This window comes from Boleophthalmus pectinirostris, unplaced genomic scaffold (genome assembly GCF_026225935.1).
Source record: "Boleophthalmus pectinirostris isolate CB_2022bp ecotype Guang Dong unplaced genomic scaffold, ASM2622593v1 HiC_scaffold_7, whole genome shotgun sequence".
In the NCBI taxonomy this organism is placed as follows: Eukaryota; Metazoa; Chordata; class Actinopteri; order Gobiiformes; family Gobiidae; genus Boleophthalmus; species Boleophthalmus pectinirostris.
In genome coordinates this window covers 9,626,565-9,649,707 of record NW_026571473.1, presented here as the reverse complement: position 1 = coordinate 9,649,707, position 23,143 = coordinate 9,626,565, and the positions used below count along the sequence as shown (strand labels likewise).

General features: G+C 37.4%; 1 protein-coding gene across 1 annotated transcript in view; it reads right to left on the bottom strand.

The window, feature by feature from the left end:
* Positions 1-21,544, bottom strand: part of jak1 (Janus kinase 1) — a 67,752-nt gene extending 46,208 nt beyond the window's left edge. The window contains exons 1-9 of the mRNA XM_055164700.1: positions 21,299-21,544; positions 12,024-12,232; positions 8,567-8,690; positions 7,800-7,953; positions 6,995-7,158; positions 5,057-5,325; positions 2,761-2,876; positions 2,003-2,182; positions 514-671 (exon numbers count right to left, since the gene is read on the bottom strand). Of these exons, the coding sequence (XP_055020675.1) occupies positions 514-671; positions 2,003-2,182; positions 2,761-2,876; positions 5,057-5,325; positions 6,995-7,158; positions 7,800-7,953; positions 8,567-8,690; positions 12,024-12,225 (1,367 nt within the window). The 5' untranslated portion in view covers positions 12,226-12,232; positions 21,299-21,544. The remainder of the gene's footprint in view (positions 1-513; positions 672-2,002; positions 2,183-2,760; positions 2,877-5,056; positions 5,326-6,994; positions 7,159-7,799; positions 7,954-8,566; positions 8,691-12,023; positions 12,233-21,298) is intronic.
* Between the last annotated feature and the right edge of the window lie 1,599 nt (positions 21,545-23,143).

The following is a 23,143-nucleotide window of genomic DNA, read 5'->3' as shown; positions in this document are numbered from 1 at the left end:
CTCTGTTCCACCTCGTGATGTGATCAAGATGTAGTTTTAAGGCTGACAAGATTTTTTTTGCCTCAACTGAACTGTTTTATTATACAGTACACTAGATAGTTGCTTTCTCTTTCAGTTAGTTTTGTTTTGTAAAAATGTGTTCAGTTGAGATAACCAAAGTCTCCAATATCTTCTGGTGAAGCAAGAAAGGAAGACATTTGAACAAGACTAAAATAATAGCTGTAGTTTCAAAGTTAGTCAAATCCAGGGCTGAAATTATCCTTCAAGTATGACCACTTAATGACATCACAAGGTGGATGAGCGTTTATGGTTTGAGGGAAGAATACAGGCTGAATTATATTTGTGTGTTAATCACAAAACAAAACGCAACTCCAGGTAAGTTTCTGATGAGGAAACATTATAATACAGATCAAAAATCTGCCTAATGTAGGGCCTTTAACTATATAACACCAATAAAATCAAGACTTTTACATCAAATTAATAGAAAAGATTCAAGTTTGCATTATTTATTACCAGATGGGTCCGTGGCAGCCGTTCTCAATGTCATGGACCACTGAAGCAGGAGCCACCTCTTTGCACAGGTAGTGATGAGCGTCCACTGTGAGTCTGAAGTATCCGTCCACCAGAGCAGCGAATGCCTGAGCCTCTGCCCGGGACACCATTTCTAACTCCTAAAAATAATACAAATGATGATGTAAGTTAACTATTACATTCGAAGGTTCATTAGGACTGTGTTAGAATATGTTGGTTTGATTGGAGGTTGGTGTCCTAGGATGCATTCACTCAGCAAACTGGGACAAATAGGGACTAAACCTGTGCTAGACCAGGACTAAACCAGGATCATAACAGAAACGATCCAGGTATACATCCAGCTTTTTAAAGTTTCGGTATTTGGATACCATTGCTTTAGAATGAAAGTAGCTGGTGATACCCGATGTCAACCAATAGTGCAGAGACTGAAAACAGCATTTAATTCCTTTAGACAAAAATAAAATAAGACAAAACTGCTCCAAATGGGTTATGTAGCTGTTAGTTTTCCCACTTGTAACTCCATAACTACAGCTACAGCTTTGAATAAATAAAGGTTGAAATATTATGAGACTTTCTGTGCTAACTACAGCTATGAAATATCTAAATATAATATAATTGTAGTTTCTTTAATATTATCTTAGGTATTTAAGAAAGGTTCAAAATGTTTTATTTCTGTGATTTTTTTGCATTGATACTTAGTTTTGATAATAGTTTTTAGGGTGCGTTTACACTTATTCGCCTCATCTGAGCCAGGTTTTCTCCAGATGTGGACTTGGTTTGATCCTTGGTTAGAAGAGATCCTGGTTCAGTTTCATCTTTAGTCCTGGTTTGCTCCCATTTTTAATATGATGAATGGACATGGTCTGATATCATTAGTATATGGGTATTAGTACTTTTGACAAGCTTAGTGAATACATGGTTGTTTTTGTGTGAAGCCCTGTGAGCTTGTGGTCTTGTGAGTGCACTTTGGGTCATATATGGCCAGATCGTAGAGATAGAAACAAACAAGAATGAATAAAAAGGGACACTATTTTCTGAACTGTTATAATGCTGTTTTCTCAGCAAAAACAGACCTTGAGTTGTGTTTTGTTTCATTCACACCTATTTAACACACAAATCCTGCATATTTAGGCCGAGTTCTTCTTTCAAATGGAAAACACTGCACACAGGAAGTGCTCCACAGTGTTTTTAAACCCCATAAACCATTAAAATCATATGGAAAGGGAGTCATTAACTTGAAAACTACTGCTTCCTGACATTACAAGGTGGAACAGAGCATTTTGAGCTTTGGAGATATAAACTGACTAATAATACATGTGTGAATGAAATAAAACACAACTCTGGGTATGTTTCTGAGGAGGTAACAACATTCTAACATGCCTTAAAGCTTACAAGAGTCGATTTTGCATAATATAGGAGCTTTAAATACTACAGCCCTAGAAATTTCCATATATATTGAGCATTTTCTCACCATTTTCTTGTTGTCCTGTCTCTTGATGGTGACCGTTGACTCCTTGATGACAGTGTGTGTGATCTCATAGAAATCACAGAACACCTCCCAGCCCGCATCCTCTCTCTTTGGGTCATTTTTCTGCCTTCCATCATGCTTGTTCTTCCTTGACTTCCCCTTTTCCTTGGACACAGTGCTGGTCTGTGATTAAGCATACACAGTTAGTTACATCCGTTATGTCTAGTAAAAGTGCACATGACTACTAATTTTATTATTTCACCAAAACATTGTAAACCAAATTTTAGTAATAATCTTGTTTTTCAAGCTTTTAAATTCTGGTGAAGTTTATAACTTTATGCCCTGGTTGAAAATGGGCAGCAGATGTAAGATAGGCCTATGTAGATGTAATACAATAGCTGTTACCTAGCAAAAATTATGTTAACATGTCGAAGCTTGACTAAATTGCATTATAGTTATGACAAATAAGAAAATGACAACACTTAAATAAAGGTTTAAACTGTCAGAAAAATGCCCCCTTTGTGCGTAAACTGTCTCTGCAGTTTGGGTGGAATAGATGACAGTTGATGACATAGGTTGAGGTACTATTTCCTGTATTTTTGTACTTTTCTTCCCACCTTTTTTCCATAAAGTGTCTCTTAACTGGTGCAAAACTATGATAAATATTCAGCACAGGTACTATTCCACCAAGTAATAATTAGAAAAAACATAAAAATCTGTTACCGGTATATGCATTTAAAACTATGTACAGTTGGACTTACTGATGCAGGCTTTTTTCTCCAGGAAATCCCAGTGGTACCAGTGACCAAAACCTGGATGTCATTGCTTGGTTCTAAGGTCTGATTTGGTGTTTGGTTGTACTTCTGATTGTAGTACCCTTAAAAGACAACAAAAAAGCATGTTATATTATAGAGTTATTTCCCATACAAGCAATTATAACCAACTAAAGGTTCACTATGTAACGTTCATGGCGGGTGTTTTAACGTCTGGTTGTCTTGTCTCCGTAGAGAGGGTGCTGCTTTGCTTAAAATGTTCCACAGTGTGATATTAACCTAACAGTTTTTATTGCTCAAAAGTATCATGCATTCTTACTGTAACTGGGCTCGCCTCTCCACAGGTCTGACTTGTAACTTGGACTAATGGCATCACTGTCTTGTCTCCACGTAGATAGACATGTTTAATGCCATGTTGTGGAACATTCCAGGCAAAGCAATAACGTCTCCATAGAAACAAGCAGGTGATGAACTCTCCATCAGAAAAGTTACACATAGTAATGCATTATACTTATATCATTTTCACAATGTATTATGAAACATTGTCTTTCAAAAGAGGAGTGTCTACATTCAGTCTATTTTCACTTCCTCCCCAAACAACTTCAGAGGAAAAGTCAAGTGAGGGCTAGCTGGGTGCGACTCAGGTTATCTGAAAACTATGTCAACAATAAATACTATGACTCAAAACAGCTGCTGAAGTTTTGAGTAGAGATTATCCATTGATTTCGGTTTGTAGAGAATATCATCATATAGTATTTTTTGTAGTCGGTTTCCCACGAGGATAATTTAATTGCTGGGTTTCAAATAATGCTGCAATAGGCCAGCAAAGTTTCATTTCAGTGATCGTAAAGTCGTCAGGAGGAGAAACCAATCATAGACTTTTGTTATGTATAGTAGGGTTGTTAAAAGTATTGCAAAGCTGATACAAATTAATAGTAAAGCTAGTATTGAAACTAGAAAAAAAAAGACTTTTCTCGCTCTTGAGTTTTACCTGAGCGAGTGTAAGATCACATGGTATAATAAACAAACACTATTATTTTGTGTTGATAATTACAACAGTGTGTAAAAAAGAGCTTTTAAAATGAACATTTGGGGATCAAAATTGGAAAAGAGCATTGAGTCTATCCTTTGAAATCATAATGAAAAAAGTTTGAAATTTTTGTATCGTGACAACACTGCTGTACAGTATAAATTAATCAAGAAAATGGTGTAAAACCTATTTGAAAAGAATAACCAGGCATGTTTAATTTATTTTAAATCATATCTTGAAAAAATAAAGACTATACATTTGATTTTCTAATTTCACATGTCTCCAAAACAACAAGTGCGAATTTACTATATAATCAATTTTTCAATATATAATCCCACTGTTTTTTGTGGAGCTTAAAGGGCTTGTACAGAGCTTTATTTTTTCCATGTATTATGAAAATGTGTCTTGTCCCAGTACAGATATATTATATAGGCAGTGCTTGAAAATCAAATAAATCCACTGTGTGCTGTCTGCATCTAATTATAAAGCCGTTTAGAAGTGGGAAATGCACAGTTAAAATGCTACTTGTTAGTTTTACATGACAGTAAATACCGCTCTGGCCTTTGAATGATGTCAAACGCACATATAAACTATTAACTAATGAGGATGCTCTGAATGCATGAGGTAAGTGAGGAATGACTTCACTGCAAAGAATTTAAAATAAACTAGTTTAGTTTCTCAAGTGTTTAAGAGAGTACAGGTATTCAGGTTTCATTTTGATTCCAATCATAATACCATACATCACATAGTGCCCCAATTTAACAGTAAAACGTCACTGCATTACATTTGTGTCAGCGATAAATAGGAATGGAATGAGACACAATATCCACAAGACGAGACATGTCATGAGACTCGATCCACAAGGAGAAGATTTAGATTCAGTTTTGTGTAGTATAGGGTTCAGTTTCACAATTTGGCTGTTATTACAACATTGCTGCTTCTCAAGAAGCAAAGTTAAAGGTCTTAGATTACACAATATTGTGAGCTTTAAGCCATATAACCATAAGTTATAAGACATCTTTGGAGTTCACACATGTTTGAATATTACTGGTTTATTATTCTGTCTTCATCTCCAAGCTGAAAATGTTCTGATTCACATTGTGATGTCATGCCTTGTGATGCCACCTTATAACTTTTGTTTAGTAGAGATTGGCAATTCCAGGAGTGAAATCATCCTAATGATTCTAGTGAAGGTGCATGGAGTTTAAAAACACAGTGGAGCAGTTCCGGTATCATATGCTATATGGTTCTTACCATGAGACTCTCCATTGCACAGCTCTCCCTCGTGCTTTATGCAAACAGACTTCGGCTCCAGCAGCTCCGTGCCCAGCCCCGTGGTCAAACCCTCCAGAGTGGCCAGGAACTTGATCTTGAGGTCGTAGGGCGCAATGTGACTGTCTCTCACCGTGCGCTGATTAAACTCGCTCAGGAACTTCTTAAACACGTTGTTGATTCGGATTCGGGTCAAAATATTCCGCTGTTTTATGTTACGGTTCAGGGACTCAGGAATGAAGCGCTTGTAACTGTAAATAAAAGATAATATCACAAAGACAGTATTATTATAAATGACTAAATATATATAGGATAACAGATCTTACAGAGCTTTAGTTATATTCTTTATCAATCATTCAAACTTTATTTATAAACCCTTTACAACACTCAAGATGACCAAAGCACTTCACATTAAAATCAATGAATATAATGTAAAATCAGTCATGTTTTCATTACATTAGAAAACAGAGTCTTGCTATTTTTGCCTTATTTTGAATTTATTATTGCAATTTATATTTTTTTGTTCTTTGTTATTGTACTGTATTGTGATGTGTGAGCTACTGGGTCCAAATAATTTCCCTTGTGGATCAATGAAGTCTAAAATAAACATAATTAAAATAACAAAAATATTAAATGATACACACATTTGACAGTAGCTTTTATTTACATGTACAATGTGTTGTCACTGGTAATGCGTTACTTTCCTTTTGACTACAGGTTTCATAATGATGACCAATAAGGACTGTTGTTATTGCAATTGACAACAAAACATCCTATGAATGATAAAAGGTCCAACAAGAAGCCGAAAACAAATGTATATTTTAACATTTATCTCCTTTAAATTTTTCCTCACATGCTAACAGAGCACTGGCAGATTTTTGGAGTTTTAAAATGATTAAAAATCAATGTAAACAGCAAAATCATCTAATTACTTTAAGATCATGGTCCCTTTGATTACTGACATTGGATTTACATTTACATTTACACTTACACTTACATTTATGTTTACATTTACATTTAGGCCATTTTAAAAGGTCCAGAAATTAGATTATAATCAGATTTTGGTGTGCATGTGGACAAGGGCACTGCTGTATAACAAACAGGGTTACAATAACTAATGAAAAATCCTTCATGATTGATTTCTAAACGGTCTTCAATCACTTAAATTGTGATCTAGTGTACAGTTAACACCAGAGGCAATCCCATAACTATTATCTAGAAACCATAATACAGTAACAAGCTCAAACTAGTCTAAATTACATAACTGATATGACTAGTCTAATAAAAATAAATGCAGCAGTTTGTTTTGTTAAATTAAGATTTTAATTGCCAAAAGAAATGCCTTACTTGTGCATAAATGTTCCCAGCATTTTGAATTATAATTTCCAGTGATGATCAGATACATAGCAGTATTCTGCTTAACTCTCCACTACTTCCTTCTTCCTTCCTTCTAAACTTTTTTCCACAAACTGACAGTTAACTGATGCAAAACTATAATAAATACTTTCCGCAAGTACTATCCCACCAAACCAGGTAATAATTAGAAAAACACAAAAGTCTGCCAAATGCACTTTAAAGGGCCTACAATACGCTCTTTTTTGATCTCTGTTATTATGTTCTTTCCTCATCAAAAACATACCTGGAGTTGTGTTTTAAACTACAATTTCATGTCATCGCAAGATGGAAAAGAGCATTTTGCACTTAGGACATGTAGACAGACTAATAATAAAGGATTACTCAAACACGTATGACTGAAACAAAACACTCCACATATGTTTTTGATGAGGTAACAAGATTATAACATGACTTAAAGCTCACAGTAAATATTGCGCAATATAGGACCTTAAAGATGTTTTTGTAGTCAGAGAGAGGTCAGAAAAGCAGTAGTAGAGCAGGGATGGGCCATGTGCACTATAGTACCTCATTTCTTGAGAAACAGTGGTGAGCGGGATCTCTTTAGTGAGTGAATGATGAGTAATGGCCAGAACAGCCATGCCCAAACACTCATTCTCTATCTCATGTTGCTCTGAATCTGAGTGAGACTGTCTCAGAGGGATCAGGCCTGTGTGGAAGTCATGAAGGCCCTGCCAACATAAACAAAAACACACACAAAAATAATGGTTATGTAAAGCTGAAAGAAGAAATACTGCAGTTACATGTGCACTCAAAATCCAGTTATTAACAGATTTTTGGAGTTATAGGTTTATTAAAATAACATGTAAACAGCAAAATCATTGGATGTCTTTCTGATCATGATCCCTTTGACACAGTTTACATGTAATTTAAATAATCTTAAAGACCAAGAAAACAATTTATAATCTGATTTTGATGTGCCTGTTAACATAAAACAGGGCTTATTCAGTACATAATTAAAACTTAAGAATTAGGAATTAGGACATTTTAATACTTTACACAGTTTATACTGCAAGATACTTCAGGAGCATATCTGAATGAAGACCTAAAATGAACTCCTAAACTAATACAAGAATCCCCTGAATCTAGAATAAAATACAGGTGCAAGATTTCACTATATAAAAACTGAATATTATGTTCTTTGCAGAAAACAATCAACAACAAATATTATCTTGCAGCTTTTGTGATATGAAAATTGCACTAACTCAAAGTATGATTGTTGATTTAACTATAAATTTGTCATTTAATGTGCAGCCCTAGTCCTTGTAAAAATCATGGGCAATGGGCACACATCTGGGTAGTGGGCACTCACCTGGGCAAACAGGTACTCCAGAGAGGCACCATCCAGCAGAGGAGTTCCTTCTGGATTTTTCTGAGGGCTCAGGCCTCCTCTGAGTTTACTGATGCAGTGCCTCCACACAGGAGACTCCCCCTCTGTAGTGCCATGCCAGTTCTTAAAGTAAAACCTGTCAAAAGCAGAGAAGGTTAAAAACATGTTAGTACACTTGTGGTTGTATTATATGCATGAAAATAATAATTATAATGTCTGAGTTTTTAGACCTAGTTAAAAATAGCAATATCTGAAGATTGGTCTAAAATGGCTCATATTATTTCAATGACAGTTTCAAGGATTCACACATGACAATTACTTTTGTGCCTTGTATGTCTCCCTTTCTGTAGGGCTGCACAAGATGACCAAAAGATCCAATATTCTATAGTGTATTGCCATAGCGATATTTTACTCAAGTTTTTATCACAACAAGTTCCATTCGTTTAAAACAAAAAACATAAATGCCTTCATTTACTAGAAAAACTGGGTCAAAATAAAATAAAATAATTTAATTAATAAAATAAATAAAAATAAAATGTACGTTTTTGTCCATTTTACTTTACATAAACAGTGCACTTCTGTAAAATGGAGAACTCGGTATTGTTGAGTTAGATTTATTTTCTTGCGATATCAATTAATGCAACAGTCAATAATGCAATATAGATGAAGTAACTGCCGCATTAACATTATATTAAACCAAGTGTGCTAAGATATAAGATAGAGGAAGGCTGGTGTGCTCACGGTCTTACCTCATGCGATAATGCAACTTGAGACTGGTGTCATCTGTGATCTTGAACTCATGGTTGGGAGGGTACCACAGACGACTCTCTTCATTGTACAGGGAAAACAGGTTGAAGCATAAAGGAGAGATCGCTGCCAGAAACAAGCAACAAAACAGTTAAAAATAGTCTCTTTGTGTGCAACAACACAGACAATTCAGATAAAAAAGAAGTTCTTTGCAAACAATTTAAAGGGCAAATTTTAGCACAATTCTGATAAATTGCAAAAAATTCATTATCAAAATAAACCCCCAGAGTCCATCCTGAAATGTCCTATGTTTTGGATGAAGGAACATCAAAGTGACATGTTTAAAAGGACCCATATTACACTATGTTCTATTATAATGTTGTTTCCTCATCACAAACAAACCTGGAGTTGTATTTTGTTTCACTCACGTATGTTTAACACACAAACCCTGCATATTTTGGCTCTGTTCTTCTTCCAAACAGACAACACGGTGTCACCTTCACTACAAACATTTGGCTAATTTCATCCCTGGAATTGCCAGTTCCTAGTGAACAAAAGGTAAAAGGTTGCTATTGCTTCATGACATCACAAGCTGAAACAGAGCATTTTGATCTTTGGATACGAAGACAGACTAATAACAAAGGATTACTCAAACCTGACCAGCACCTCTTACATTTGTGATGAGGTAACAACATTACAACAAGTCAAGTTTGCATAATCTCTGACCTTTAAAACAGGACTGGGCGATATGGTCATTAAAACAGAATTATGATTTCAATCCTGTGGCAATATGTTAGTATGATAAAATCAGCATATCATGACTGACAAATTTTCTCTTGAATGCAGCTCTGTGCTCAAAGACACAATTTCTCATCCACAACTCCTGTTGGTCAGCCTCTGTAATACTGTGAGTGATAACAGCTGGATTCAACCAATCACAGTGAAGTATGAATTTTCAGAAGAAGCAGATAATATTTACGTCTTGGATCAATATTTTTGGAGCACAGTATACATTTTGGCCACTATTTCTTTGCTCTAGTATGGATTTTGTAGTTTTTTTGTGCTATTTTATTTGAGGGTTTCATTCTGCCAATACTTTACATTTAGAGACTGAAACTTTACTGGGATTCTCCTGAGTTACTGTGCCAGTGGCAGTAGTTTCAATAGTATCATTTATCATTACATTTTTTGTAGCAGTGTATCACACTTCAAAATGAGTTATGATGACACACCCAAACCCACACATTCTTAAAGAAGACCTATTGTTTTCATGTCTGCTGCATACAATATACGACACTTGTGGATTAGGGTTGGGCGGTATCCAAATTTTGATACAATGAAACCGTCTCAGGATTTTACCGGGGTATACGGTATTACCGTATTACCAAAATGTTTTAGTACAGCTTTGGTAAGCTACAAAGCCGCACCGCTGTACAGTCTATGCGTATGACCTACAGACTTAGGGCCTGACTCCACTGCACGCATCAGCGTTTACGCAAGTAACCTCGTGAAACCACAGCCACGTATCAACGCAAAGGCGGCTCCACCGACAGACTGACTGTTAGTAAGTGCTTTAAAATTTACTTTTGAAATTCTCGCGTTTGCTCTGATCAGCCTGCAGTGTTGGGGAGTAACGGATTACATGTACCGCCGTTACGTAATCAGAGTACAAATTATGAGTAACTGTATTCCGTTACAGTTACTGTTTCAATGAGTGGTAATTGGATTACAGTTACTTTGCTGAAATAAGTGGATTACAAGGCGGTATTTTCCTGTTTTCACATTTTGTGCTACATCCCATTTATTTATTTTTTTATTTCGGTAATTTCACTCATTGCTGGAAACCCAAACAGAACGCGCGCAATAAGAGCGACGTAAACGTCATGTTAAAGTTGGCGATGTCAGTCACACAGTGGAAGCAGCAGTGCATTGGTAAAAACGCATTTGTGTCTTGGAAATTCTTCTCCCGATGTGAGATATATATATAAAAAAACTAATATAAAATTGCCTACAACTTAAATGTGAAACAGGAGCTACTGGCACCGGTGAAAACAACCTGCATAGACTCATTAAATCTGCACTACTGTCCTATAGTGACCTGCGACATGAGTGGACGTGCACACAAACACACACAAACACACACAAACACACACCTTCATCATCGTCATCAACCTGAGAACCCGCGGACCACGTCTCCTTCCGTAGTTACAGCACGAACACCGCCGTCTCGTGCGCCGCGTGTGGAACGTGTTTTCTCGCGTAAACCGCGCTTCCTCCTGTGCGCCTCTAAACCAGAACTAACACCAGGACTAAACCAGGACTAACCCAGGACTAAACCAAGACTAAACCAGGACTAAAGTAGGACTGAACCAGGTTTAAACTAGGACTAAACCACGACTAAACCAGAACTAAAGACCTGGTCTAGACCTGGTCTAAAATCAGGAGTAAACCAGGTCTAAAAATCAGGACTAAACCAGGACTAAACCAGGTCGAAACAACATGACACCTAACAATAGGTTGACATAATTTAAGGTGATCTCATATAAAAAATAATTTCTCTATCAGTAATATTTTTTAATCTGGTGAAGGAAAGGCTGATCTTGTTACTGTCTTTTAACAGACAAAACCTCTCATATTAAGATATCGTGGTCTTTGTTTCTCTACAGCAAACAGTTGCTTATTCATGGAGATTTGGGCTCAAACAATTTGAAGACAACAAACAAGAATTTTCAGGATGTGGTTGCTACATTCATGTCGTTTAAAAAAACATGACAATATCAAGTAATCCAAAGTAATCAGATTACGTTACTCACTTTAAGTAATTTAAGCGCTTCTCTCACTTGGCAAAGCTTTTTCCCACTGGACACCGAAACATATGAGCTGCTTTGTACACTGTGCACATGGCCTCACACTTGTCCCGACCGGAACGGAAAGCGTGGAATTTCTTATACAAATCATCGTTAAATACGCATATGCACTTCGTTGCAAACTGACCGACTGTTTGTGTCTGCTCGCTCCTTCTGAGTGCAGAGAGCTACATGTACAGACCCCTGTTTGGTCACGCTGCGCACAGCAACCTGCATTCGGTTTGTCGATTAAAATTTACGTAATCGATGAAATTCTTAATGATCAATTATCGATTAATCGACTAATCATGCCCATCCCTAATAGCTACAGATCAGGCTAACGAGTAACATATTTCTTTTCATTTGTACCAAAATGAGTACAAGACACAGTTCAATCCTACATGTATCACTGATTAAGAGTAGAGAGCAGTCGGCGAATGCTGGTGGTTGATCTGCGATATGGTGTCTTGAAAATAAGCAATTAAAGATTGCTCAAACATACACAAATCACTCCAAATAAAACTCCAGGTGAGTAAACAGTGAGGGCAAACAATTATAACATGGATTAAAGCTCTAAAAAGTCAATTTTGCAGAATAGGTTGCTTTAACTTACAGCACTTCTTGGCGGCTTCGACACAGAGCTCCTCTGCGGTGTAGCAGTTGCTTTTGTAGTGGAGGGGCTGTGTGTCAGGGATGTACAGGTGGATGTGCAGACCGGGCGGGGTGCTGGGGGGAGAATATGCCTGCGATCGTCTGGACCTCCTCATCTTCCCACACAGTTGCCGACTCAACTCCATAGCCCTCAGAGTTGGCATTCAGACACTGCAGCAGACACAGGACACAAAGTTACACTGGTGTTCAATATTTTATTTCCTCAACACAGCAGTTTTAAAGGTTGTGACAAAAGTGACCCCAAATTGAAATGAGACTTTGAATAAACATAAACAAGGGCTGTGTCAGCACCATACACTGTAAATGGACTTAGCTAACAAGATAGCCCCCGCGCTCCAACGTTCACACGTGCACTCTTCCGGCTCCTACTGACCCTGGCTCCCATTGGCTTACATTAGAATATTGAGGCCCCTCTCTGTGATTGCTGCAGTGAACTTTGTCATTTTGGTATTTTGGTCTTAAAATTTTCACATTAACCCGCTCTACAGCATGCTGTTTTTTTGTTTTGTTTTGTTTTGTTTGTCTCTATTATATCCTATTCCTATTCATAATATAGAGCCTGGCTTCAAATTCACCCCCGTAACTGCTAGCATCGCGAGATTCATTTGAGTGGCGCTGAATGTTAAGGGGGACGTCACACTCACTTAATCCACTTCTATTCAGTCTATGTTTGGCACTGTGATCTAAAGCAGGGCTGGATATTAACCTGGTTCACACCAAATTGATTTTTGGAGCACTCTGAATTGAGTTCTACATATTATCAATATGGAATGGCTTTCACTCAAAGTGAACGGAAAACACAGAGCATCCTGGCAGTTGATTGAATCTGATTGGTCAAAGTGTCACAACAGTGGAACAAGTCAAAAAATCTAAGTTTTGCTAAATCCAACTGAGAGAGAAGCACAGACATCTTCCCAGTCCACAAATACAAACAAAGTTAAAATGTTTATTCATTTGGCCATCTGACATTTGGCTTCCGCACACAACTTAATGCTGCTCTGTGATTGGTCTGCTCCCCGGTTATCGTTACAGCGGGTGCTCACTGAGATGGATTCTCGTGAGTTTGTGAACTCACAAATATCGTGAGAATCCTTCTTGCTGTGCAAGGTTAGGGGGGTATAGAGATAAAAATCTAATTGTTATCTGATACCTGTGACAATCTGTTATTCTGGTGGAATTTCCATAGTGTGGTTTTCTTTTTAATGCAGTTTTATGCTCAAACACAGAGATGCCCACTCCTTCTATTGCCTAACCTCCATAGCGCCTCAATTAGGCTACATCAACATCAGGCACTGAGAGAAGATAAACATGAGAAAACAGGTCATTTTCAATTAGACTTTACTGTATCAAGTTTCATTTCCTTGTTTCTGGTAGACTAAAAACAAAGACAGATGTCAATTCTGGCCAGCTTAGTTTGACAAAATTTTATCTGTAACAGGATTTCAGTTTTGCACGCAACTCTCCTGCACATATTCTGGATTTACGGCATAAACTAAATTTGTGAGCTGTTTACAAAAGCCAGCGCACATCGCCTCTACCAGCGCTTGGCTTTAGTTTACTTTCACTTTACAACGTGTGATTGTGGAGCACTTCACAATCCTGAGAAGAGAAAACAAGAGCAAGAGAAAGTTGACTTGTGGATTTACAAAGAACAGCAGAGCAGAGGAGAGGGAAGAGGAGTGAAGGATGAGCAGAGGAGTGACAGATGAGCAGGGGAGAGAGGGCAGAGGAGTGAAGGATGAGCAGAGGAGAGGGCAGAGCAGTGAAGGATAGGCAGCAGAGAGGGCAGAGGAGAGAGGGATAAGCAGAGAAGAGGGCAGAGCAGTGAAGGATGAGCAGAGGAGTGACAGATGAGCAGGGGAGAGAGGTCACAGGAGTGAAGGATGAGCAGAGGAGGGCGCAGGGGAGAGAAGGATGAGTAGAGGAGAGGGCAAAGGAGTGAAGGATGAGCAGAGAAGAGGGCAGAGGAGTGAAGGATGAGCAGAGAAGAGGGCAGAGCAGTGAAGGATGAGCAGAGAAGAGAGCAGAGCAGTGAAGGATGAGCAAAGAAGAGGGCAGAGCAGTGAAGGATGAGCAGAGGAGGGGGCAGAGGAGTGTAGGATGAGCAGAGAAGAGAGCAGAGGAGTGAAGGATGAGCAGAGGAGGGGGCAGAGGAGTGTAGGATGAGCAGAGAAGAGGGCAGAGCAGTGAAGGATGAGCAGAGAAGAGGGCAGAGCAGTGAAGGATGAGCAAAGAAGAGGGCAGAGCAGTGAAGGATGAGCAAGAGAAGAGGGCAGAGCAGTGAAGGATGAGCAGAGAAGAGAGCAGAGCAGTGAAGGATGAGCAGAGAAGGGGGCAGAGGAGTGTAGGATGAGCAGAGGAGTGAAGGATGAGCAGGGGAGAGAGGTCACAGGAGTGAAGGATGAGTAGAGGAGGGGGCAGAGGAGTGAAGGATGAGCAGAGGAGGGGGCAGAGGAGTGAAGGATGAGCAGAGCAGTGACAGATGAGCAGGGGAGAGAGGTCACAGGAGTGAAGGATGAGTAGAGGAGGGGGCAGAGGAGTGAAGGATGAGTAGAGGAGGGGGCAGAGGAGTGAAGGATGAGCAGAGGAGTGACAGATGAGCAGGGGAGAGAGGTCACAGGAGTGAAGGATGAGCAGAGGAGGGGGCAGAGGAGTGAAGGATTAGCAGAGGAAAGGGCAGAGGAGTAATGCCCTGAAAATGGGTTGCTACTAGGGATATGACAAGAACCGAAATATTGTGATATCATATCGTCAAAGTTCTCACAATAATATCGTGAACCATCACAATATATCGAATTACAAGTCTCTTTTTAAATTAAGAGTTATGGTGCAGCAATAGCTAAAAAGAGGGGAGGGAAAAGAGGGAACTACATATACCATTTCAGGGTAGACTACAAGAAGAAATAACAGTTCTAAGCACTTTTAAGCCTTAGTTATTTGGATTAAGTCTTGTCAAGGCATTTTAAGAGGAAAAAGTAGCGTATTAACAGTTTTGTTAACCTCCACAAAATATTGCAATAAATATCGTACCGTGAGATGTATATCGTGAAAATATCGTACAGAGAATTGGATATCGTTACATCTCTAATCATGAGCCTCCCCTCCATATTGTGAGCTTTCCCACGATATCACAATAAATATCATACCATGATGATATTGTATCGTGAGAATTGGATATCATTACACTGATAGTTGCTAGTGCTTTAACTTAACCTACATTTAGGATACACTAGCACTAGCACTGAGTAATGCCTGGCTGCAGGTGCTGGGGTTTAGGTAGCAAGGATTCAGATTAGAGAGGCTTCTTTTAGGTTTAAACCAACTGGATTTCAGCTTTGAAAGCCTAATGAGAGACGCATGTGCTTCCTGATTAGATAACCGTACTGAGAACCAAAACACCAAGTTATAACATAAATAAATGGGACATTATGTTCATTGTTTATGTAAGAATAAATCATCATCAGAACTGTTACCAGGTTTTTGATTTTGAACATACACTTTGTATCTGGGTACACTGTTAGGTCATGTTTGTTTAAAATGTAAAATCAAAATAGGTCAACATTAAAACTACCTCAGAAATGAATGCGATGAGAGAAAAAAACTAATACTGTCCACAACTGTCTTTGCAGATAAGAGTCACTCAGTTTTACTTGTAAAGAGCTCATAGCAAATGAAAATAATAGTTTGAAATGTTGTCACTAATCAAACAGCTTTATAGCGAATCAATCAAACCCCTGTCAGACGTGCGGACGTGTAGAGAGGCGTGCTCGCTCACAGTAAGAATGCAGGTCTAATCCCATACAGTAGAATCAAAATTATGCAATAAAATTCTCAAATCACAAAGGCCGCAATTTTTGAAGTACAACAATTCTCCCACAAACAATCAAATACCCTGTCTTATTCCTGCTATCTTTAGTTTTGATCTGTACAAATATGCTCCGAAATGTGATTCTTGCTTTAGTTTGTCAGTTCATATTTCTCATATCTCTATTTGCCCCTTTTTCTGAATGCAATTTGATATTTTTGACAAGTCATTCACCCTATGCCAAACCCCCCGAAGAAATGTTACATAGTTCATCTTGTAAATGAAGAGTAATTAAATCTGTGATAGCTGAGGTGCAAGTTGGCTCTATTGTTTCAGCTGAAATCCACAGTTCTGTAGAAGAGTGACTCACCAGCCCCTGATGAACGCACCCAAGTTCATCACGGCCCTGGTTCAATGGTTCAATATCCACTGTTCTGATCTGATGATTCATAGCTGTCCTACATCACAGTTAAAATATACAGGGGGCTCATAGTACTGGACAAATTCAACCTTTGCCAACAACTTCTGAGAATGTTACTTCATTAAAAGCATCCCAGAAGTTTTGCTTCATTCGCACATTTGAGTAACTTTATTATTACTCTGTCTACATTTCAAATGCTCAAAATGCTTCCTCCTTGTGATGTCATAGTAGTGGTAGTTTTCCAGTTAACCTAGTACGTTTTACCTTTTGTTAAGTAGAGATTGTAAATTCCAGAGATGAAATTACCCATGATTCTACTAAGGGTGTATGGAGTTTAAAAAAACAATACAGCACTTCCTGTATCACCACATGACATCACAAGTTGGAGTGTTTGAGAGAAGATTCAACCAAAATGTGCAAGATAAACATGTGTGAATGAAACAAAACACAATTCCAGGTATGTTTGTGATGAGGACACAACACACCTAGATCAGAAAATAGCGCAAAATAGGTCCTTTAACACTAGATGCCACTACACACCAACCAAACCAATATTTTTTTTATTCCACAGTCAATGCAAATGATGATTGTTTAGAAGAGAGAATAGAGAAACAGGTGGCCAATAAGCTCTGGGTCGATATGTAGAAACTATTTTGATAATTTCGCCTCGTCACTTAAAGGCGCATTGTGTAACTTTTCTAGAGGGTCCACCACCTGCTTGTTTCTACGGATATGCCATTGCTCTGCCTGAAATGTTCCACAGTATGGCATTACACAGGTCTACCTAGGGCTGGGCGATATGGATCAAAAAATATATCTCGATATATTTTGCTATATCTCGATATACGATATATATCTCGATATCTGTACAGGAAAAAATAACCCCCTAAAACGGAAAACTGCAAAAACAAATATGCCAAATTCCACAAGGTCCTTTTTTTAAAAATTTAAGTGTAAGAGGTCGGCAGTTCATATAGGAACATTTAAGATTACAAAAAACGCTAATTACATAAATAATAATTTAACTGTCAAATAAAAGAAATAAAACATATTTCCTTTGTTTCATTCATAAATAAAACAACTCAACTCAACTCAAGCTCATCTTTGCATTAACTCTGTTATCCAGACCAGAACCAGAACCTGAGCTCTTTTAACAGAAGAAGCTCAGGATGTTCCTTATTTTAACAGATCCATGTTCCTATCCAGCAGTAAGGAGCTATGAGGTTTCCCACAATCCACTGCAGATCAAACCCAACGATTCCAAACACTTTTGTACAAGTGACACTGCAACAGATTATTAATTAAAATCTTCTGCATAAATAGAATTTACATTACTAAACTTTACAAGATATACAGCATAACGACTATAGAGCCACATCAGCCCGTTTGAGATTATAGTGTTAATTATTTTATTTTATGTTATTTTTATATTTATTTATTTATTTTTTTTTGCAGCTTTGCGCAGACTTGTTTACGTTTTACAGAAACGAAACTTAAAAAGCGCATGGCTAATTTGCATAAACAGCGCACTCCACGTGCCGCTCTTGCGTTCAACTTCTTTTGGACTAAAGGACATGACTCGGTGGAACATGAGGATGTGCTGCTGATGTTCTTGTCTGTAAATGGTGGAAAAGTTTCGTGGCGCTAGAAGCTTTTCACTGGCAGCAACTTTCGGCGTTCACGGTGATAGTGACGAGTGAAGGAGACACAGCGAACAAAATCAGGGAGGCGGGGGCGCGCGGGCGGCGACAGAGAAACAAACAAGCAAAGCGGCGAAATCTAAATTGAATATAAGCATTATATCGATATATAAGATATGTCAGAATTCATATCGAGTTTTTAAAAAATCTCGATATATTAAAAATATCGAGATATCGCCCACCCCTAGGTCTACCTTATATTTATTAATTTACAGTTGGTTTTACAGCTCAAAAATACCTAGAAAAACAGGCATTCTGACTGTGAACGGGAAACACTGAGAAACATTCCAGACAAAACGATACAATTTCCACGGAAAAAAGCATTTGACGGAGCCTCCATCAGAAAAGTTACACTATGCACCTTTAAATGTACTACAAATACACCAACAGTCCTGTTTCACCACAAGCCTACAAGAGCAAAGTGTAGTCACGTTTTGGCAGTGCCCTCTTTGCACGCAAGTGTTCTAAAAAAAATAAAGCTCTGTATTCTTTATGCAGCAGGTCAAAACAAAACAACACTATGGGCCTGGACTGGAGAATCGAAGACAAGAGCTGGTCCAGTGAAAAGTGTAAATAGTGGCCCAATATATTTGCCAACTGTCATATCAATCTAATATTTAAAGGTGCATTGCGTAACTTTTCTGGAGGAGAGCGTGTCACCTGCTTCTCTGTAATGTTATTATTTTCTCGAAAATATTCCACAGTATGACATTCCTCTTGCACTCATTCAATTAAAGTTGTTAATATTGCTAGAAAAATCCTTGAAATACAAACATGCTTACTGAGCGTGACTATCTCTCCATAGATCTGATGTGTAACTTGGCCTGATGGCGTCACATGCTTGTTTTTATGGAAATGGACAAGTCTAGTACCGTTTGTGGCACATTTTAGGAAAAGCAATAACATGCCCATGGAGACAAGTAATAAGCGGAGCCTCCACCAGAAAAGTTACACAGTGCACCTTTAATTCATAGCCAGTTAATCGCTATTAAACTTTAAAACAGATATTATTGTATCATTTATATTTTCTAAAGGTCTAAATAATTAATTAACTTGGGTTTTCTTCTGGAGCCCGAAAGATGGGAACTGTAGAGCCCCATAGACGAGCAGCTCTCAAACCTTTTATATCAAGTACCCTGAAGAAAATATTTAGCTATTAGATCTAAACCCAGTCTATAATACAGCTAAAGCACTACTAAAGTACTAAATGAGGACTATAACCTTTTTATGATACATTTAGCAAAGGAAAAAGTTGAGAAAGATGGTTGAATGCAATGTAATTTGAATTATCATAGAAATCCCCTTTTTCAAGTTACAAAGAAAATCTGTGAATCATTGCACTGAGAGAGATGTTTGTATGTATAATAGGATATGACAAGTTTGATTTGTATGTTTTGTTTGGGACTTTTAATAACAAACATCGTTATTTTGCTGCTTATTTAGAATCATATTATTACCATTGCCATTTTGTTCATTGTTATTAGAATATATTGTGATGTGTGAGCTACTATGTCCAAATAATTTCTCTTAACTGTTGTGAGATCATCCTTGGTCATGGTGACTGAGGTAACGCATAAAGTAAGAACAATAATAATAGTATTTAAATGAACTTGTATGACATACTTCCTTAAAGAGCCCATATTACACTGTTTTCTCATCTATCGTATATTGTTGTTTCCTCATCACAAACATACCTGGAGTTTTGTTTTGTTTCATTTACACATGTTTAACACACAAACTCTGCATATTTAGACTCAAAACTGAAAACACTCTGTTCCATTCCACCTTGTGATGTCATGTGGTATATACAGAAAGTGCTCCACTGTGTTTTTAAACGCCATGCACCTTCATTAGAATCATTTGGATCATTTCAGCACTGGAATAGCCAATCGCTACTGAACTAAAGGTATCTGTTAACTTGAAAACCTTCACTTCATGACATCACAAGTTGGAACAGAGCATTTGGAGCATTGGAGGTGTAGACAGACTAATAATAAAGGGTTACTCAAACGTGTGAATGAAACAAAAACAACTCCAGGTACGTTTTGGAGGAGGTAACATTATAACATGGTTAAAACCTCGCAAAAGTCCATTTTGTGTAATATAGTGTTTAAGCCCATCTTTTTTTTATTTTAGCTCCTTGTTTACATAGTGTGAGTGCAAAGAGGGGAGATTTTCAAAATATTATGGATTTGAACATCAAGTATATAGTTTATAATAGAAACTTTTGATTACAAATTTAAATTGTTAAAAAAAATGTTGCTGTAAAATGCATTTTTTTTTCTGCATTTGTCTGATACTTAAACCTCAATTTACCCATTTAAAGACATGCTTTCAACAGAATTTTGCAGGACTGACGTTACATAGTCTGAGTATCACTACAGGGATATTCACCTCTGCATAGTTACAATGTAATGTACACAGGAAAGGAAAGTGAAAATCAGTGTCTTTTTTTGGAGAACAAAAATCAAATGACATTTGTTAGTAAACCACAGAATTTGGATTATCAACCAGCAATTTGAGGAAATGCTAGGCCACTTTTTACCTGAAAATGACAATAACAAAACAGCAACAAATATGACAAATATTGCATACTCAAACTGGCAACAAAATGTGGCTGAAAGTTAATGGATGTGAGAGAAATTGAAAACCTCCTTTGGGAAAATTATATTGATTTTAATAGAAATAAAAATGGGACTACCATCTGTGAACAATCAATCCCAAAATATAAATTTACACAAAAAACAACAAGCATTTAAAAACATGATTTAATTTACATGATTTAATATTTATACAGCTATCTGTCACAGTAATTACTCTTTTACAACAGTTCCCACACAATAACTGAGTTGTGCCTATTCCTTGTCAATTTTGTCACGTAGACCCTCGTAGGCTCCACATTTTTTCATTTTACGCACCAACATCGCATCATTAAGGCTTAATACTCTCTTGAAACAACTATGTAATTTTACCAAGCTCTGGATCATTACTATTAAAAGTTTAAGTAGTAATTTAAGATGATTTATTTAATAATATTTCCGAAACAGCTCTTTGGTACTGACCATAGGGCGGAGAATGGCAAGATCCGCGTAAGTACTATGTCATATCAAGTGGATTGCGTTAGCTCGTAATGTTAACCATATGGTCAAAAACTCAGATTCTCAGACTAATCCTGAATTTGACAATAACAAAACACAATAAAAACACGAACGATGGATCTGTTTATGCAAATATAACAGCTGATGGACACACTTTCAAAAGGAAAACAAAAAGAAACGACATGTACTTACCTAGCTAGATGAGCCAGACAGCTGCTGGCAACTTACTTCCCTTTCGGATCTTGCATTAGACAGTCTGGTGCTATTTGCAGAGATCTGTCGTGTTATTTTGTGAACCGATAAGGTGTAAAGCAATTTTTTTCATCCAGAATAATATAGACGCAATGTATTTTCAGGTTTAATAGCCGTAAAAGTCCGCAAACAAGTCCCTGGTTCGCTTCTCGCTCACAGACGGACCCACAGATCCCCTTCCTGACAAGTACCCGCCCCTTCTCGAAAACAACGCAGTGGCCTTTTGTACGACGTCGCCTCTGATTGGCCGAGACGCCTGTCAGTCAAGGTGACGTCACAACTGCTGTAATTCATTGAAGTTGAAAATGATTCTTTCTGGCTTAAGTTCAAGGTTAATATGGGATTGTCTTTGCCGCTGGCCTTTATGTGAAATATGCTAAATGAATCTTCTAAAAAAAAAAAACATGTTATAATGCTGTTTCCTCATCATATTTTTAATCAGAGTTTTGGATTTTGATTGCTTGAGTGTACCCTATTGTCCTGTGTTTGGGGCTTGAGTGCTCAGGAAGTTTTCACCTACCACCCATCTTCGTCCACTTCCCTGTACTAATATAAACAACATTTAAAATTCATATAGAGTTGAAAATGTTGTGTAGACCATTTTTCAAAAGTAATAGGCTAGCATCTACTGATTAAATGCAACCATGAAAAGGCGGGGCTTATCAATTATTTATTTTAAACAGAAAGTCAATAATGCAATTTATTATACTGAGACATTTTAGATTAATTTGCTGTTTCAAATTAACAAAATGTAACATTATGATGTAATGGTTTATTGCTAAAATGCATAATATGTCTTCTTTAAACATATGACATTTGCCTTATGCCTGTTACTGCTGTTGTTGAGTGATAGATAGATAGTATAGTGATAGTGTTGTGGATTTACTCAGGAGTGATAATGTGGGCTCATGTAGCCTATTCATGCAGTCTCAGCTTCACAGAGAACTGACCATATCTGTGTTAAGGGGACTGTCCCCACTCCCATGTCCTCTCGGGTTTCTATAAGCATAGACCTTCCTTGTGGTGTTCATTTTTCAATTATAAATTCTAGTGAATTTCTTGAATAGGGTACTCAACCCATAGATATTGTTATTTTAGGTTTAGTGTTAGGATTAAGGTTATGTAAGAAGATGAAAATACTCACTCATCATCGCAGCTCTTTATTAAATCTTAATTAGACAATGTACAAATCTGTATTAGCCTATGACTAATGAGTTCTTATGACTAATTTTAAAGTAATTACTGCTCAGATTACTTGATTTCAAAAGCTAAATGACAGATTACCATAAATTACTAATGCCTAAAATGCACTTCTTGTTTTTAACCTTATTTCAAATGTCAGCAAAGCGCACACAAACAGTGCTCCATATTAAGTTGTATTTGTTTTGGTTCACAGCTAAAAGTCATAGGGCTAATAACTGTAGCCTAATCACAAATTGTCCATACATCAGATTACTGCGTTACTTAAAAAAAAGTAATCTGATTACCGTGATAGCTGACTCATTACACGCACTCAAAACTGAACAACTCAACCTTTCACGTAGCTGCTATTGGACTCTGCATCAGAACGAGTAAAAGGCCACATGGTTATATTAAAGAAACAGTTTTGTGTTTGTGTATCATGTTGTGACATTCTATCATATAACACATCATTGCTCAGTCATCATTGTGATATAGATCAAGTCCTTCCCTTACAGTGATATCAAGTTGGAAATTTTAGGTTTTTTTTTTTTTTTTTTGACAATTTAATGAGAGCAGCACAGCCCATAGCTTCATTTTGCAGTG